This window comes from Triticum aestivum, chromosome 3B (assembly GCF_018294505.1).
Source record: "Triticum aestivum cultivar Chinese Spring chromosome 3B, IWGSC CS RefSeq v2.1, whole genome shotgun sequence".
In the NCBI taxonomy this organism is placed as follows: domain Eukaryota; kingdom Viridiplantae; phylum Streptophyta; class Magnoliopsida; order Poales; family Poaceae; genus Triticum; species Triticum aestivum.
The window spans coordinates 675,286,719-675,306,563 of NC_057801.1; the positions used below are offsets into that span (position 1 = coordinate 675,286,719).

Sequence of the window (19,845 nt, forward strand, 5' to 3'; positions counted from 1 at the left end):
TGTGCAGGCTCGGGCGCTCGGCTGATAACGGCGTCCGGCGGGGAGGCGGCGCTCGGCGAGGATGCAGCGAGGGCGAGGAGGCGGGGAGGCGGCGCCGGACTAGGAGGTGGCGTCTAGGGGCCGGCGGCTAGGTTATTGGGTGGCTGCTGCTCGTGCGCCTGATGTGCTTCGTGCGCGTGCGAGCGTGCGGGAGGCTGGGTTAGTCACCGATTCTTAGATGGGATGCCTGCTGGACCGTTTTTTCTGGGCTGGGCCTAAGAAATATTTTGAAGCGTAGTAGTAAAAAAAATCCGCGAATTTGGAGGGTAGGCTCAAGCCTATCGAAGCCTGCCTGGTGAACTCGCCACTGGATGGTGTCATGGTCAACGTGGCAATAGTGTCGTGCCAGACGGGGAGTGGCGGCCCCGTACGGTGCACTGTGGCCACACTTGCTCTGGGATTCGGGGGTGGCAGACTTCACTCTAGCCATGCCCCGTCTCATCGCTGTTATGTGGGTGCAAACTTTGAGGGTATGAACCAGGCCACCTGCTAGGAGCCGGCCCTCTAGTGGCCGGCTGCTAGGAATTGGCCCTCTTCGAGAGAGATCTTAGAGCCTTTCCACCTTCCAGCAGCCGGCCGGTGGGACAGCCGGCCTGGAGAAGGCGGCTCTGCATCTTGGACGTTTGAGGGCTCAGTCGGCCCGATATTTTTTGAAGTGCCAAGGGGAGCTGGTTGGGCTACCCGTGGTCATTTACTTCGACAGTAGTCCCCGGAGCTGGTCGGGCTTCGCGGCTAAAACAGGGACGAGAAGCCCAAGCAGCTTCCTATCTTGAAGAGCCGGCGTCTAGGAGCCGGCCTTGAACAGTCACGCCGTCTGGAAAGATTTGGGGTCTGAAGGCGGGAACCAGCTGGCGCGCATGCCGGGGAGTGGGAGATCTCGTCGGCGCTTGTCGGGGATATACCCCGCGGCGTAAACCGGTCGGAAGTATAACCGGACTAGACTTGGCGGTTTACTTGACACCCAGCTGATACTTGGCGATTCACTAGGCGACCCGCCCTGACCTGGCAGTTTACAAGCAACCCGCCTGGTCATTATGACTCACTGGTGACCCGGCGGGCGGGTCAGACGGATGACAAGGCCCAAGGCCCAGAAGGCCGGTTCATCTTAATGGTTGTCTGTTTAAGAGGAAGACATAAGGAATATTCTCCTGAGGAAGCAAGTCTAGGATTCCACTTGTAATAGAGTAATCTTAATCCTAATAGGACTCCACATGTAACCCGCCCCTTCAACTTATATAAGGAGGGGCAGGGCACCCCAAAGAGGGACAAGAAAGAAGAAACAATCTCTAGGGCTAGACACAAAGAGCCGGTTTACGGCGACTCCCTCGTGATGATAATGAGACCTAGCCATAAACAGCATGTAGGGCTATTACTGGATGATGTTTTCCGGGGCCCGAAGCTGTCTAAATCCTTGTCTTGTGTTGCGTCTCTGGATTCCGCTCAACCCCTCTCAAGCTACCACATAGATGCGTTGACCTCACGACTAAGTCCTCACACTAAGGACATGTGACGTGTTAATTCCACGACAGTTGGCACCCACCGTGGGGCTCGCGCACGATGGTGTTGAGTTCTTGGAGGACGCTATCCCAGGTATCGAGAAGCTCCGCCCAGCTTATTATAGAAGTTTCGGTCGGCTTGTCGGAGAGTTCCAGCTGGCTCACCGAAAAAGTTCCGACCGCCTCGATGAAAGGTTCCGTCTAAATCGCCGAAAGAGTTCCGACCGCCTTGACAAAAGGTTCCGTCTGAATCGGCGAAAAGTTCCGACCGCCTCGACGAAAAGTTTCATCTGAATCGGCAAAAAAGTTTCGACCGCCTCGATGAAAGGATCCGTCTAAATCGCCGAAAGAGTTCCGACCGCCTCGACGAAAGGTTCCGTTTGAATCGGCGAAAAGTTCCGGCCGCCTCGACGAAAGGTTCTGTCTGAATCAGCAAAAAAGTTCCGACCGCCTCGATAGAAGGTTCCGTCCGAATCGCCCAAGAGTTCCAGCCGAATCACCAAAAGGTTCCGTCCGAGTCGCCAAAGGGTTCCGACTTAGGTTGAAAAAAAAGTTCCGGACGGATTATCAAAAAGTTCCGGGTCCAGAAGTTCCGGCTCAAAAAATTTCGGCCGGGTTATCAAGAGGTTCTGGTTCATAAGTTCTGGATTATCAAAAAGTCCCGGCCGGATTATCCAGAGGTTCCGGATCAAAAAGTTCCGGATTAACAAAAAGTTTCGGTTCAGGGTCATCTATTGTTACTGGCAGTAATAATATGCCCATCCATGACTGGCGTTCAGATGCATCAGGTGATATTTGTCTAACTTTATTTTATTAACATATATTATTTTTTTGTCAAAGAACAGTTTATCTTTGTCTTGGTGTGCAACATTGTTGATGCAGGACAATTGTTCACTACATCAAAACGACGTGGTTAACTCGCCCGTCCACGCTGGTTTACAACACCGCGGCCGGTTCATCTGTTTGAGCCACCTTTGATGCGGAGGTCATCTTTTCCGTCCGCCTCTCTCGGCCCGGTCTACATCAACACACCGGGCCACACCTGTCTGCATGAGGTGTTTATTGAGTATGAGCAAGTCACAGCTTGGGTAGCCTGGTTTTTCTTTCAACAAAATGGAGGCAAATTATCATATACTATCAGCCGCCGTCTATGCTGGGTGGCTCAATGGGCAGGCACACAAGTCGCCGCCACTACAGTTTGGTTAACTTCAAATCGTCAGTTGGAAGGAACCATTGGCCGAGTTGCTAACACGGCTCATACGGGATCATTTATAACCCGCCGCAGTCACCTCAACCTTCTGTGGATTCACATCGTGCTATCAATACCAAATGATATACAAGTTATGCCGATTTATATCACGGTCAAATATGGAAGAGTCTCAAGCCAACTCCTAGAGTCACCTTTGAGACTCGGGGGCTATGATGACATGACTCAGCAAATCTTGCCAGTTTCAGCAAATTTAAGAACCCTAGAACGATGGAGGAAAAGATAACCCGGTCCCGGAGGTTTCTGTTATATTGATGGAAATTTAAAGGCCGTCAGAAAATTTCCGGCTTAGAAAGTATATGACAGTTACAAAATTCTGGCTCAATGAAGAAGTTCCGGGTCATCAGAAATGACTCCGGTTTAAAATCCGGCTCAAGGGAAGTCAGTCTCACTGAAGCTCTCAATATCCGGTTTACCATCCGGTTCAAGAGAAATCTATTCTCCCACAAAGCTCTGAAGCTCTCAAATCCGGTTTAAAAATGTCCGGTTCAAAACGGAATTAACTTCTCGCAAATTCGAGTTTAAAGGCCGTCAGAAAATTTTCGGCTGAAAATGAAGATTCTGGTTTAAAATCCGGTTCAAGGGAAAGATGTCTCCCACAAAGCTTTGAAGCTCTCAATATCCGGTTCAAAATCCCGCTTCAAGAAGAATTTATCTGTTGCAAAAAGTTAAAAGGTTGCTGAAGAGGACCTGTTGCCATGATGCGCGGTTCAAACATGGGTATCCTTCCTTATTGGCTTATCATATTATTTATCATGTGGGGGCTTCTGCTTACAAAGCGACGTCCTGTTTTATCCATTAAACCGGCTACCATGCCACAATACAGCTTGGGAGCTTCACACCCAAGGGGCCAAAGAGAGTATTGTTGCTAAAAGCACAACTCAAACATAGGCACCCATTGAGCACAGCTCACAAAGTTACTTGGGGGCTCTTTGTGCAACACAACAAAGAGTTTGAAAGGACCCTTGTAATTGGGTATCGACCCACAGCTTGGAAGCCTGATGTATTCACCTAAAACCCCAGGTTAACCTGCCTTCATCAAGTAAGCCACTCCTATCCAGGTAATCCTGTCATGACCCGCTGAACGTTTGACAAGTTACTCTTATACAGACCCTGAACTTGTCAAAGTTAAAACGACGATTGGTTAGTTGGAGGCCCATCTTAAAAGGCTTTGTCAAATGGTTTAACTCAGCGGCCTGGCAGCCCATGAAAAGCCTCGAATTTGGGCCTGACAGCCCTTGAAAAGCCTCGACTACATGGTTTTATTTGCCTTTGTCAAGATTTTTCTCTTTTGATAAATTCTATGTTGAACCGGTGTCTATTGACCCAGCATGACTATCAGTCATCAAATTAACCCGGTGTTCATTAACTCGTCTCGACTTTCAACTACAAGTTGTCAGTACATAATCATTTATAATCCGGTGTTTGTTAACCCGACCTGGCTTTGGACTATAAGTCGCTAGTATATATTTGGATTTCACCATTGGAATCATGCGCTTATAAATCATTGGGTATATTATTCAAGTCTTTAATAGCCAACATGGCTGGATTTTTATTATGGTTATCAATAACCAGTATTATGATTAAGGTTTTCAAAGACGCTTTAGCGCAATGGCTATCATATTATCAATGGATATGATTTATTCTACAATTGAAGGAATAGTCCCGAGTCGCTGCAGGCTTACGACCCGGCACTTGGGGGCTACATTATTTCAGTTGAGATTACATCAAATATACAAGTCTCATGTCGCTGCAAGCATGCACCATGACACTTGGGGGCTAATGCAAAGTCATTTTTTGCTCATCTTATTGAAGACCCGATTCATCACATTATAATGAGCCAGCCCTTGGGGGCTAACAATTGCTCCTATCAATGATTCAAGGTACATAAGTTTTAATCTATTATATTCAAGGGTCCACTGCTCAGTTGGTAAAGCACAAAGCTCTTAACTTTGTGGACGTGGATTTAAGCCCCATGGTGGAGTTACACCATATGACTTTATTATTCAATGAAGCATGATCATATTTATAAAGTCCCTGCTCATTATTGCATAATGACCCGGCCCTTGGGGGCTACACTGGTTGAAGTTTTTATGAGTATAAGACAATTACAAGTCCCAGGTTGCGGCAAGCATGACAACCCGGCACTTGGGGGCTACATAATATGGAGTATTCAGTTTTTACTAAGTGACTGGGATGAACAACATGGATTTCTTCTTAAGTGGCAGTATTTATATTGAAGCAAGTCTTAAGCCATCACTTTGTTCTGCTCAAGACTTGGGGGCTACATGTAATATAAATATAAGGGAGAAAGATCTTCAAATTCTCAGTTTTGAATAAACCAGATTGACCCGGTGTCTGCAACAATCATAACCCGGCGTCATGAACCGGCGTTGGCAACAATCATGGCCCGGAATTATCAGTTTTTGTAACCCGACAATGGTGGTAATCATAAACCGGCAAGTTTTACTTCTTCAAGCCGGCTGGATATCAGTTGAATATTCAGAGACTAATATTTTTGTCAAATCAGAGCATTGAAGGCCGGTTCAAATGGATTCTTTATTTACAAAATATCTTCTGCAAGCAAATTGATTATGAAGCTGGTCTATTGACTCGGATTTTTCAGAAGGAAGAAATGACAAAGATTTCAGGATGATCAAGTGCTGGTTTATAAGAGTATTTAAACCGGAGCACAACCCGACAAATTTGTTCTTGTGTTTATGTTGCAGATCAGTTTAACATGGATGAATCCAAATTAAACTAGGGGCTAATGTCGGGGATATACCCCGCGGCATAAACCGGTCGGAAGTATAACCTGGCCGGACTTGGCGGTTTACTTGAGACCCAGCTGATACTTGGCGATTCACTAGGCGACCCGCCCTGACCTGGCGGTTTACAAGCAACCCGCTTGGTCATTATGACTCACTGGTGACCCGGCGGGCGGGTCAGACGGATGACAAGGCCCAAGGCCAAGAAGGCCGGTTCATGTTAATGGTTGTCCGGTTTAAGAGGAAGACATAAGGAATATTCTCCTAAGGAAGCAAGTCTAGGATTCCACTTGTAATAGAGTAATCTTAATCCTAATAGGACTCCACATGTAACCCGCCCCTTCAACTTATATAAGGAGGGGCAGGGCACCCCAAAGAGGGACAAGAAAGAAGAAACAACCTCTAGGGCTAGACACAAAGAGCCGGTTTATGGCGACTCCCTCATGATGATAATGAGACCTAGCCACAAACAACATGTAGGGCTATTACCGGATGATGTTTCCCGGGGCCCGAAGCTGTCTAAACCCTTGTCTTCTGTTGCGTCTCTCGATTCCGCTCAACCCCTCTCAAGCTACCACATAGATGCGTTGGCCTCGCGACTAAGTCCTCACACTAAGGACATCTGACGTGTTAATTCCACGACAGCGCTAGAGGAGGGCGAGAGGGTCACCTTATGATTGCACTGCTTGCACGGCCTCGGCCTGCCGGCGAGCGGCTTCTTCCGGGCCTTCCTCGAGTTCTACAACCTCCAGCCGCACCACCTCACCCCGAACACGGGGGTGATGTTGTCCGCCTTCGTCACTCTGTGCAAAGGCTTCCTCGGCGTCCTCCCCACCATCAAGCTCTGGGGGGAATTCTTCTACTCCAAGCTCGGCACCGTCGTCAAGAGCGTGTAGGCTCAATGTGGCGCCTTCGTCGTGGTGCGGAGGCCAGCGGCCGACAATCCATTTCCTCCCATCGCGCTGATCCAGTCGGTGAAGATGTGGCAGTAGTCGTACTTCTATGTGAAGAGCGACTTCGCGGAGGGCGACTGGGTCAACCTGCCGGCTTACATAGCTGGCCCACCGGCTGGGAAGCGGCCCAACTGGTCGTATCGGGCCAGGACGCTGTCGCCTTCTGGAGCCGACGTCATCACGCGGCTCCGAGTGTTGATAAAGTCAGAGGGCTAACCGGGCCCGACTTGCTGACAGCCTTCATGGCGCGCTGGGTGCTCCCGCTCCAGGGCCGCCCTCACATGATCTGTCAGATGAGCGGGCATCAAGAGCCAAGACGGCTGTGCACCAAGGAGATGCCTCACACAGAGGTAGCTCATATGATGAACTACCTTTCGAACTGCAAGCTCACGGAGGAGTGGCGGTTCGTCAAGGAGCTGTATTCACGCGCTGACCCCCCGCCTATGGTAAGTTTCCTTTTCTTCTCTTTTTTCTTCTGTTGCCGAGTTCCACTTGGCCGACTCGACCAATCGGCTTATGGAACAGAGCCACCTCCTCCAGCCGGCAGACGGTGCCACGGGGCTAGAGCGTCAATTTCTCTCCGACCGGGCGGAGAGCGATGTGGACAACCCCGACTTGGGGGCGGGCGCCTTGGACGATGACGCCGTGGGAGGAGGCAGCGACGCAGGCGGCTCAGGGCTCGGAGCCGGCCTCGAGGACTGGCCAGACGACGACTCGGGAGAAGTCTCCCCATGCCGCCAGCGGGCGTCCAACCAGCAGGGCGCGAGCTCGTCTGCCACGCCGGCTGCCCGAGGCGGCGCGCAGAAGCGCCGGGCCGCGCCAATCCTGTTCGGCAGCCGGCCGAAGAAGCCCAAGGGCTCAACTGCGGTGACCAAGCGGGATGAAGCGGCCGCGAAGGCCACCCGCTTCCGCAAGGTGGTGAAGGAGCCACAAATGGTTTCCGCGTAAGTACCAACTCCCTCACGCATTTTTTCTTCCTTCATGCCAATATTCTTCTGATTTTCCTTTGTCTTGTATAACGCAGAGCTCCGCTTTCTCTCGAGCGGTCTATCGCCGCGTCCGTGGCTGGGGAGGAGGGAGGCTCCACTAGCGCCCACCGCGTGGACCCTCGCGCCGAGCTTCAGGCGGCGACGGAGCAGAACGCGCGCGAGGAGTAGGAGGCGGAGCAGCAGAGGGCGGCTGCCGCCAAGGCAGCGCAGGAGGAGGCAGAGGAGACGGCGAGGGTGCCGGCTGACGCGGCGGCCAAGGCCCGGGCGGACGCTGCAGCCACGGCGCAGGCGGAGGAAACCTTGCGCAACCAGCCTGCACAGCTCGTCATCCCCCTCCGCTCCGTGCCGCTGGAGATCCTGGTGGTGCCACCAGAGGGAGCCGGCGGTGACCAGCCGGCAATGGAGAGGGAGGAGGGCGACGTCGTCGCCCCGGAGAAGGAGGCGGCCCCATCAGTGCCGACTGCAGCGGAGCAAGGCAGGCAACCCAGCGCACCTCCTATGCCGTCGGCTAGAGGCAAGCCGGCTGCGAGGGAGGACCTCGTGGTCCAATCTCTGGCATGCCAGCGCGCACGGAAGGCAACTTATGCGCCGGATCCGTAGAAGGCCGAGGGCTCAAGCTCGTCGGCCCATCAGCTGGAGACGGCGAGCGTCAGCTCGCTGAGGTGGACGCCGGGTGGCGGGACTGCCGTGCTGAACGCGGCGGCGCAAGACGTCCGGAATCGGCTTTAGTCTCAGGACGCCTTCCTGAAGAACTACAATCAGGAGTTCCTGGCGACGCGGTCAGCCATCCGGGTAAGCTTCTCGCTTTTTTGCTTTTCATTCTTGCATTCTTCCGTGGGGGCGCGTCAACACACCCACTGGGTGTAGTTCCCGAGTTCCGTGTTGGCTGCTGAGCAGGCGGCTTGGAACTTCTTAGAACTTGTCATTATTTGTTCGCCTGTCCCTTTTGCAGGACTATCATAACCTCCGTGCGGCCGCCTTCAACTCCTAGGTCTGGGAGCTGACTCAGAAGACCGCCGACTTGTCCGAGAGCCAGAGTAAGTGTTCTATCTTCTATCTCTCGTGGGGGTGCATCAGCGCACCCACTGAGTGTAGTCCCCGAGATTCAGGCCGACTGCTGAGCAGTCGGGCCGGATCTTCTCTAGCGACTTCTTTCTCAATGTTGATTCTTCTTTGCCGTCTTTGCAGAGGCCAATGCCAACCTGCGGCGGCAACTTGGGGAGGCCCAGACCACCCTGTGTGCCAAGGAGGCCGAGTACAGCGTTGCGGTTCAGGAGCGCGACCGCCTGGCCGAGAAGTTGGCCGACCAGGAGGAGAGCTACAAGGCGGCCCTGAAGGCAATGAAGGATAGCGAGGCCGCCCTCCAAGTCGAGTATGAAACCGAAGCGGGGAGCTGGGCCGGGTCAAAGCAGGTGCTGAATGATGGCTATAGTCATATTGAAGACATGGTTGACGGTAAGCCGCCTTCCCCTTCGTCCCTTTGTTTGTCGCTTGCTGCTTGGTCCAATTTCTGACTTTGCATTTTTCTTTTCTTTTCTTTTCTTCTTCGTGTAGAGTACTTCCCCGGCTACTCCGTTGCCGCCAGCCAAGTCATCGAGGCCCACCGCGACGTGCAGAGGCAGGCTGGTGCAGAGATCACGCCGGACGCTCGAGGAGCAGCTTTTGGCCATCCAGGCCCGTCTTCAGCCGGCTCACCGCATGATCTGCCGCCTTCAGCGCGTTGGAGCCCAGGTGCTTTCCGCCCTCTGGCCTGGCGAAGTGATTCCCCGCACCCCCAGTCGGACTGCTGACTGGCTGGAGGTGGTGGCTAGCCGCCTTAAGGCTTGGAAGGCTTCTGGAGCCCGGGCAGGCGCCAGGCGGGCGGTGGAGTTCGTCCAAGCATGGTATCCCGGGCTGGACTTGTCCCAGCTGACCACGTTTCGGCAGGAGGCCAATGAAGAGCTGGAGGCGGTGCGGACGGCTATCATCCAGCGTGCCTCGGCGATCGCCGAGTACACCGACACCAGCGTCTTCGTCCCCGAACTGAACGATGATGGCGCTGCTCTGCGGGAGGAGTGGTTTGGGCTGAACCCGACGGATGGTGAAGACTCAGCGGAGGAGATCGACTCCAGCGACGAGGGTGAAGAGGAGGAGGAAGAGGACAGTGAAGACGCCGCGCCGGATGGTGGAGCAGCCAACCAGCCTCAGCCTGATCGTGCCTCCAGCAATGAGGCACGTGCGACCATGCAGCCTGCCACTGGTGATGATCAAGCCGAGACTCGCCAGCCGGCCACTCCTCCAGCCAGCACCGCCGTCTCCACAGACTTGCCTAGCTCGCCCGTTGCACCCTTGGCCTGAGCCGCCATCTTTATCTTTGTCTTCCTGCTCGTTAAGTCTTTTGAACAATACTTGTTAAATTCGCATAGTTCCACCCACTGGGGGTGTATTCAGACTAAGTTGAATGCCGGCCCTCGAAGGCCTTTTGTGTAAATATAATCTTGCATGTGTTTGACTTCCGACTGAGCTTGCTTTACATCTTTTTGTGGCTGTTTCCTTTGCCGCCCTCCCTTGGTCGCCGCCTTCCCAGCCGGACAGCTGCTCTGTAGTCTGTGGCTGGGAAAGTTGGCCGTGTGGGAGGGCAAGTACTTTATCTCTCTTAGATTGCCGCAAGGTGAGTGGGAAGCCGTCCAGCCGGCTGCTTAACAGCCGGTTGGCAGGGTGGGAAGCCGGCTTGTGTTATGTAAGCCCATTGGTCCTTAGCCGTTTTTCATTGGGCATCTTTTCCTGCCTTTAACTCTTGCAAGTCAAACAGTCGATTCTGCGAGCTGCGACTTTTGGCAAGAGAGGGCTTAGGTACAGGCACACTACTTGTGTGACTGCAGGTGGTACTTAACATAATTCAAGGCAGCAAGTCCCAGGGCCGACTGGTCGAACCCGGTGCCGGACAGAAGAACAAATGTAGTAATACATTCATAGGCATGATACTCATCATATAGATAAAAGAGGGTAGTCCCCGACTGCTCCTCAGAGGGCCCGATGTCTTGTACTTAATATAAAAGATAGCATGGTACATACTACATTTTAACTGTAAAATCTTCAGAGGAGATCGGTGTTCCATGGTCGTTCCGACTCCTTTCCGGAATCAACTCTCTTGCGTGCCTTGGGATTCTGTGCATCGATCAGGTAGTAGGAGTCGTTGCCCAAAGCCTTGCTGATGATGAAGGGGCCTTCCCAAGGGGTCGAGAGCTTGTGCTGGCCGGCTGTTCGCTGGACCAGCCAGAGCACAAGGTCGCCCTCTTGGAAGGATCTTGGCTTGACCTTCCGGTTGTGGTAACGACGCAAGCCCTGCTGGTAGATGGCAGACCGGCTGAGTGCTAACAGTCGGCCCTCTTCCAGCAGGTCAACACCGTCTTCTCGCGCTTCCTTTGCCTCCGCTTCCGTGTACACGGTGACTCGAGGTGAGTTGAACTCGATGTCAGTTGGGATGATAGCCTCGGTACCATACACAAGGAAGAATGGAGTGAAACCGATTGACTTGTTCGGGGTGGTACGCAAGCTCCAGAGGACGACTGGCAGCTCCTCGAGCCAGTAGCCGGCCAAGCACTCCAATGGCTCGACCAGTCGGGGCTTGATGCCGGACATGATGAGGCCGTTTGCTCGCTCGACTTGGCCATTTGACTGCGGATGGGCAACGGACGCTAAGTCCAGTCGGATGCCCTATGTCGCGCAGAAACGTGCCAATGCTCCTTTGGCAAAATTCGTGCCGTTGTCGGTGATGATGTTGTGTGGTATGCCATACCGGGTGGTGATGTCTGCGATGAATGTCACAGCAGTCGGCCCATTCAACTTATTGATTGGCTTCGCTTCAATCCACTTGGTGAACTTGTCTATGGCAACAAGCAGGTGTGTCATGCCACCTCATGCTATCTTGAATGGGCCCACCATATCCAACTCCCAGACGGCGAAAGGCCAGGTGAGGGGGATGGTCTTGAGTGCAGAAGCCGGTAGGTGTTGCTTTGAGCTGAAAACTTGGCACCCTTTGCAGTGTTTGACCAACTCTTTGGCGTCTTCCAAAGCAGTCGGCCAGAACAAACCATGACGGAAGGCTTTGGCGACGATTGATATTGAGGCCGCGTGGTGGCCGCACTCGCCTTGATGGGTGTCTTTGAGGATTGCAATGCCCTTCTCTGGCTCGATGCAGCGCTGGAAGACTCCAGTGACACTACGCCTCATGAGCTCTCTGTTCACTATTGTGTATGCTCCGGCTCGGCGTTGAACTTGTCTTGCCAAGATCTCGTTAGTCGGCAGCTCTTTGTTCACCAGAAAGTTGAGGATGGGCTGGGCCCATGATGGAGATGCGACCTCTTCTATTGCCAACACAGCTACTGTGACCAGGGTGGGTGGGTTGGGTGGTGAAGAGTTGGAGTTGGCCACCGCCTGCTGTGTCATTGTAGTCCCCGGGCCGACTGTTGCAGTCCCCGGGCCGGGTTCTAAAGTCCCCGAGCCGGGTGCGGCTACAGTAGTCCCTGAGCCGCCTGCCGAAGTCCCCGAGCCGCCTGCTGAGTTCCCCAAGTCGGATCCGACTACGTCAGGGTCAGGCGGCATGAAGATGGAGTCTGATTCTGGAGATGGCTTGACAAACGGCTTGAGGAGGCATTGGAGGGATACGCCGGTTGGTTTAGCTTGCCGGGTGGAGCCGATTCGTGCCAGGGCATCTACTTGCTCGTTGTCGGCCCGTGGCACATGGAGAAACTCACACCCTTCAAAGTATCCACTGAGTTGCTGAACGAGGAAGCGGTAGCTCACCATGTTTGCATCCTTGGCGTCCCAATCGCCAGATGATTGCTGGAGCACCAAGTCCGAGTCGCCATAGCACATGATCCGGCGGATGCCGAGTTCTTTGGTCAGCCGGAGCCCATGTATGAGCGCCTCGTACTCGGCTACGTTGTTGGAGGTGGAAAAATGAATTTGCAACGTGTATCTGAGCTTGTCGCCCTTGGGAGAGGTGAGGACGATGCCGGCTCCCAAGCCAGTGCGCATCTTGGATCCGTCAAAGTGCATCCGCCAATGGGTGGAGTCGGGTGCTGGTGGCAGGTACTGGGTTTCGGCCCAGCCGACAAGGAAGTTGGCCAGCACTTGGGACTTGATGGCGGGGCGAGGCTGGTAGAATATGGTGTAAGGAGCGAGCGCAATGGCCCACTTGGCCACCCGGCCAGACGCATCCCGGCTGCCTATGATCTCGGCAAGCGGGGCAGTGCAAACGACCGTGATGGGGTGTTCTTGAAAGTAGGGCTTGAGCTTCTTGGCGGCAAAGTATACGCCATAGCACATCTTCTGGTAGTGGGGGTAATTTTGCTTTGAGGCTGACAGTACTTCACTCAGGTAATACACCGGCCTCTGGACCAGCTGAGCTCTGCCTTCTTCCGGGCGCTGAACCACGGTGACAGTGCTGACCACCCGGCTTGTTGTGACAATGTAAAGGAGCATGGGCTCTTTCTCAGTCGGTGCCGCCAGGACAGGAGGCGTGATCAACATCTTCTTCAACTTGTGAAAAGCTTCGTCCACCTGATCGTTCCACTCGAAGTGAGTGGATTTCCTCATGAGCTGGTACAGGGGGAGAGCCTTCTCCCCTAGCCGACTGATGAAGCGGTTAACTCGAAGCTTGGTGGGAATCTCCATCCTTTCTATGGCCTTGATCTTCACTGGGTTGCACTTGATGCCGCGTTCAGAGACCAGGAAGCCTAGGAGCTGGCCGGCTGGTACTCCGAACACGCACTTCTCAGGGTTGAGCTTGATCTGAAATCAGTGCAAGTTGTCAAATGTTTCCTTGAGATCTTCCAGCAGGGTACCGCGCTTCTCCGTCTTCACCACAATATCGTCTACGTAGACGTGGGCATTTCTGTCAAGTTGCTTGAGGAGGCATTTCTGCATGCAACGCTGAAAAGTGGCACCGACATTTCTCAAGCCGAATGTCATAGTCAGGTAGTAGAAAGCTCTGAATGGTGTGATGAAGGCGGTCTTCAGGCAGTCGGCTGGATCCAACTTGATCTGATGGTAACCTGAGTAGGCATCAAGAAAACTCAATAGCTCACATCCGGCTGTGCAGTCTATTACTTGGTCAATCCGAGGCAAGGCGAACGGATCCTTGGGGCAAGATTTGTTGAGGCTGGTATAATCTATACACATGCGCCATTTCTTGTTTTTCTTCAGTACGAGGACTGGGTTGGCTAGGCATTCTGGAAAGAACACCTCCATAATGAAGCTGGCTGCCAGAAGTCGGGCTATCTCTTCACCAACGATTCTTCTCTTCTCCTCCGATAGTCGGCGGAGGGGCTGCTTGACTGGTTTTGCATCTGCTCAGACATGTAGCTTGTGCTCGGCGAAATCCGTCGGAACACCCGACATGTCCTTGGGGGACCATGCGAATATGTCCCAATTCTCACGAAGGAAATCAACGAGCTCACTTTCCTATTTGTTGTCCAGGTTTGCTCCTAGAACAGCAAACCTCTCCAGATGCTCTGGGTCCAGAGGTATCTTCTTTGTTTCCTTGGCCGGCTGGAAGGGGCCCTGAGTTTCTGACTCCTTGGGATCAGGTGATAGGTCCGGCTGCTTGCCGACCATGGCCACAACCCGGTCAAGGATCTTCTTCTCAGCAGTGATCATGAGGGACTCGGCCAGCCGGCTGCTGGCTGCGGCACAGGCAGAGGATTTCTTGTAGTCTCCGACTATGGTGATGATGCCCTTGGAGCTCGGCATCTTCATCTTTGAGGTAAGCATAGTGGGGCACAACGATGAACTTGACCAGGGCAGGTCGGCCAAGCAAAGTGTGGTAAGGGCTCTCTAGATCTAGCACTTCAAACCAGACTGCTTCACGGAGGAAGTGATCCTTGTCTCCGAAGAGGACATCTATCTTGACCTTGCTGATTGGGGAGCATGGCAGGCCGGGTACAATGCCATGGAACACGGTCCGACTGGGCAAAAGTTGCTTCGTCTTGATGTTCAGCTTCTCCATGGTGTCACGGTACAGGATGTTGATGCTGCTCCCGCCATCAATCAGAACTCGGGAAAACTAGCAGCTCGCCTTTCTGTTGCGAAGGTGGCATCTAACACCAATGCATAGGAGCCCGGAGACAACATCACCTCTGGGTGATTGGCTTGGCTCCAGCTGATAGGCTTTTCAGACCAATGCATGAACTTTGGATCTTTGGAGGCGACTGCGTTGACTTCTTGGTGTTGTCGGCGCCGGCTGCGCTTGTCCTCAGCTTGGCTCGTGAAGCTGGCGTAGGTTGCATGCTCGTCTGGGAACTCATCTTGAACGGCTCCGACTACTGGGCGGGCGGGCGGCTGCTGAGGAGCCGGAGGCAGCTGACCAGCAGGCGGAGGGGGCAGCAGTCCTTCGCCCTTGGAGATTCGGGTGAGCCAATGGCACTTCCGGGTCATGTGGTTGGACGGCTTCGCGCCGCTGTGAAACTTGCAGGGGGCATCAAGGGTTTGCTCATAGGAGAAAGCCGGCTGCCAAGCCGGCCTGCCGCCATTCGGTCGCTTGGGTATAGGCTGCCCTTCAGGCTGCTCGTCTTTGACCGTGGCCACCTGCCAACTGGTGGAAGGAGGCATGGGAGCCTTGCGCTTGTTGTTGTTCTGGTGTGGGCGTCGATTGGAGTCGCCAGCCGACGTTTTTGGAGCCGGAGGAAGCACCTTTCCAGAGGCGTCCACTCGGAGCTCGGTCTTCATTGAGGAGTCAGCCATGGTGTACTTGTATGCTATGATCAGCAGCTCGTCGAGTGTAGCCGGCTCATCGCAGAGAAATTGGTGCTTGAGGAGGGTGCCCTCTCGGCACCCGGCGGTGAAGAACTCTATCGCTTGCACCTCGTGCACCCCTTCGCGGGAATTGCGGTGCTCGGCCCAGCGCGTCAGGTAGTCGCGGCTGGACTCAGTCGGGCCTTGAACACAAAGGGAGAGCTGACGGGGCTTGGGGGCTCGCTTGTACGTGCTGGTGAAGTTGCGGATGAAGACTTTCGTGAAATCTAGCCAGTTGTTGACGCTGTAGGGCTTGAGGCTGTTCAGCCAGGTGCGTGTCGTACCTTCAAGCATGAGAGGGATGTACTTCACGGCAACGCACTCGTTGTCGTTTGCTATGCTGACTGCAGTGGAGTAATCTATCAACCAGTCTTCCGGCTTCACCGAGCCGTTGTATTTTGGCGTGTCTCTTGGGAGCGAGAACCCTTTGGGGAAAGGCTTGTCGCGGATGCGAGGGCCGAAACAGGGTGGGCCGACATTGTCTTCTTCTTCTAGCGCCAGGGATCGCACCAGGCGGTCGATCCGATGGCGGGCATTATTCTCGCTGATTCCTTCACGGTAGCCTAGTTGGCCGCTAAGCGTCGGGTGCGCGACAGGCGGCGGGGTGGGGTATCTCTCCCCGCGGGGTGGAGGAGGAGGCAGGTTGCCTCGTCACTCCACGGACCGGGGGCGGCCTTCTGTGTCATGCTCGATGGTGAGGCGAGTCCGGCTGTGGCTAGCAGTCGACTCCTTGTCTTTTCGCTCGCGGGCGCCGCCTACAGTCAGCGTTCGAGATGTTGCGCCGTGCTCTCGGCGTGGGGGAGGACTCTCAGCGCGGGCGCCGGCTTCGTGCCGCCCTGTGGCCGCGTCGATCAACTGTTGGATGCGTCTGGTCATGCAGTGAAGCTCGTCGCCTTCCAACCCATCCAGCTCATCTACGGCCTCTTGGGCGGCACGCAGGTTCTCGAGTGGCGTGGCGTAGACGGGGCGGTCAGCACCCAGCATGTTGGCGATGGCCGCGCCACGTTTATTGATAACGCCAATTCGGCTGGGTTTGCCAGCAGGCGGCGTGCCGGTGGCGGCACGATCAACCTCGCGCTCGTAGGCTTCGGTGAGGCGTCTCATGGAGGCTATCTTCTTGCCGTTCTCGATGAGGGCAAGGCGGTGGGCCTCCAACGCGTCAGCGTCGGCGTCGGCCGGGATGGGGCGGACAGGTCGTGCAGCACCGTCTGCAGGGTGTCGCGGATGTTTCCGCCGGAGGTGGCGCCGTGACTGATGACCAGCACCTCCGTGATGATGCTGCTGCTGCTGTCGGCTCAGGGAAGAGGGTCGTTGATGACCACCACATTGGTGGGGAAGGCGTCAAGCAATGCCGTGTCGGAGTCGACAAGCATCGGGTCGGTGGAGCCGATCGACTCCAGATCGGAGGTGCGCTCCTTGGCGATGTCAATCTTGCCAAGGAAGTCGACGAGGCAGCTCTCGGAGCTGGTGGCACCCGCGCCTGGCGCAGGCTCGTCGGACAGGCGGGCCTCACCGAGAAGATCGGCGAGGCAGCTTGCTGCACAGGCATCATCGACGCCATGCAGCACGTCGGGGCAAGCGCCATCGGGCATGCCTGGTTGGCTACGCTCGCTAGGGAGGAAGAGGGTTCCCGTCCAGAGCAGGTCTACGGACGACGGTGCACCTGGCCCCATAGTGGGCGCCAAATGTCGGGTAGTAGGTGCAACATATGCCAACGGGTGGCTTATCATTGTGGGAGCCAGTAAGACATCGTCGGTGCCTGGAAACGGGATAAGGCGAAGACATGCACTCCGGCGAATCTTACCCAGGTTTGGGGCTCTCCGTGGAGATAACACCCCTAGTCCTGCTCTGCGGGGTCTGCACGCGATCACTAGATCAACAAGTAGCTACAAGAGGCTCCTTGAGCTGTTTGGCTAGAGGAAGAAGAAGGGCAAGGCCAGCTCTCCTCTTTTCTCTATGTGGTGTCTAAACCTCTGAGAGATCAACCCTTTGCATGGGTGCCCTGGGGGTTTATATAGGCCTACCCCCCAGGGGTACAATGGTAATCCGGCTGGACGTGGGTCCAGGCCGTCAGTGTCTGTAGTTGCCGGCTTCTCCGCCGGCCGCTGGGGCCGCCGACTGGTGGGCCCCGCCGGCTGCCGGCCTCTTGGCCAATAGGCTGGGCCCACTGTCGGGGGTCTTGTCGGCTGCTGGTTGTTGTAGCCTTACTCTTGGTGACGATGGCTTCATCGGGGTAAGCATGGCTACAGTGCTACTGCCTGGCGGGCATTCACTGTAGCCTTACCCCATCTTGTCTGCTTAATGGTGCACAGACTTCCAGGACGGGGGGCTGGCCGCCTGCTGGGAGCCGGCATCCCCTCAGGCCGACTGGTCAAGCTCGACCGCCTTCTGGTGTCTCTCTGGCAGGAGGAGCCCACCGCCTGCTGGCCGTACTGACAGCCCGTCGTGGATGGTGTCATGGTCAACGTGGCAACAGTGTCACGCCGGACGGGGAGTGGCGGCCCCGTACGGCGCACTGTGGCCACACTTGCTCCGGGATTTGGGGGTGGCAGGCTTTACTGTAGCCACGCCCCGTCTCATCGCCGTTATGTGGGTGCAAACTTCGAGGGTATGAGCCAGGCTGCCTGCTAGGAGCCGGCCCTCTAGTGGCCGGCTGCTAGGAGTCAGCCCTCTTCGAGAGAGCTCTTAGAGCCTTGCCGCCTTCCAGTAGGCCGCCGGTGGGACAGTCGGCCTGGCGAAGGCGGCCCTGCATCTTGGACGTTTGAGGGCTCAGTCGGCCCGATAGTTTTTGAAGTGCCAGGGGGAGCCGATTGGGCTACCTGTGGTCATTTACTCTGACAAGCTTTGCAGACAGTAACATTACCGTCAGCGTCAATCTTCTTCTTGAAGATCCATTTATTCTCGATTGCCTTCCGATCATCGGGCAAGTCAACCAAAGTCCAGACTTTGTTCTCATACATGGATCCCATCTCAGATTTCATGGCCTCTAGCCATTTCACGGAATCTGGGCTCATCATTGCTTCCTCATAGTTCGTAGGTTCGTCATGGTCTAGTAACATGACCTCCAGAACAGGATTACCGTACCACTCTGGTGCGGACCTTACTCTGGTTGACCTACGAGGTTTGGTAGTAACTTGATCTGAAGTTACATGATCATCATCATTAGCTTCCTCACTAATAGGTGTAGGAGTCACAGGAACAAATTTCTATGATGAACTACTTTCCAATAAGGGAGCAGGTATAGTTACCTCATCAAGTTCTACTTTCCTCCCACTGACTTCTTTCGAGAAAAACTCCTTCTCTAGAAAGGATCCATTCTTAGCAATGAATGTCTTGCCTTCGGATCTGTGATAGAAGGTATACCCAATTGTCTCCTTTGGGTATCCTATGAAGACACATTTCTCCGGTTTGGGTTTGAGCTTATCAGTATGAAACTTTTTCACATAAGCATTGCAACCCCAAACTTTAAGAAACGACAACTTTGGTTTCTTGCCAAACCACAGTTCATATGGTGTCGTCTCAACGGATTTAGATGGTGCCCTATTTAACGTGAATGCAGCTGTCTCTAATGCATATCCCCAAAACGATAGTGGTAAATCGGTAAGAGACATCATAGATTGCACCATATCTAATAAAGTACGGTTACGATGTTCGGACACACCATTACGATGTGGTGTTCCAGGTGGCGTGAGTTGCGAAACTATTCTGCATTGTTTCAAATGAAGAGCAAACTCGTAACTCAAATATTCTCCTCCACGATCAGATCGTAGAAACTTTATTTTCTTGTTACGATGATTTTCCACTTCACTCTAAAATTATATGAACTTTTCAAATGTTTCAGACTTATGTTTCATCAAGTAGATATACCCATATCTGCTCAAATCATTTGTGAAGGTCAGAAAATAACGATACCGGCCGCGAGCCTTAACACTCTGTAACGCCCCGGTTTTGATGCGCCAGATGTCAGCCAGTTATTCATTGTTGTTGCCATGTCATTTGCTTGCGTGTTGAATTTTATCATGTCATCATGTACATTCCATTTTGCATACGTGTTCGTCTCATGCATCCGAGCATTTTCCCCGTTGTCCGTTTTGCAATCCGGCACTCCTCTGTCCTCCGGCGTCCCCCTTTTGTCTCTTGTTGTGAGTGGGTGTTAAACTTTCTCGGAATGGCCCGAGGTTTGCTAAGCGGCCTTGGTATAGCACCGGTAGACCGCCTGTCAAGTTTCGTGCCATTTGGAGGTCGTTTGGTACTCCAACGGTTAACCGGGTAACCGTAAAAGCCTCTTTTGTTTGCAGCCCAACACCCTTTCCAAAGTGGCCCAAAACCCATCTAACTCCCCTCCATGCTCTCGGTCATTCGATCACGATCGCGTGGCCGAAAACCATGCTCCATTTGGACTCTCCTAGCTCCCTCTACCTATAAATATGTGCTCCTCGTCCAATTTCGCGGATGAATTCCCCAAACCCTAGATCTTTTCCTCTCTCGCCCGCCGGACATGTCCGTCCCGGACCGGACGAAGCCCGCGCCGCCGCCCGCAACCAATCCCCACGCGCC

General features: G+C 54.1%; 1 protein-coding gene across 1 annotated transcript in view; it reads left to right on the plus strand.

The window, feature by feature from the left end:
* Positions 1–7,911: 7,911 nt before the first annotated feature.
* Positions 7,912–19,845, plus strand: part of LOC123067676 (fructose-bisphosphate aldolase 1, cytoplasmic-like) — a 26,143-nt gene continuing 14,209 nt past the window's right edge. Inside the window, exons 1-2 of the mRNA XM_044490373.1 lie at positions 7,912–8,026; positions 8,701–8,767. Of these exons, the coding sequence (XP_044346308.1) occupies positions 7,912–8,026; positions 8,701–8,767 (182 nt within the window). The remainder of the gene's footprint in view (positions 8,027–8,700; positions 8,768–19,845) is intronic.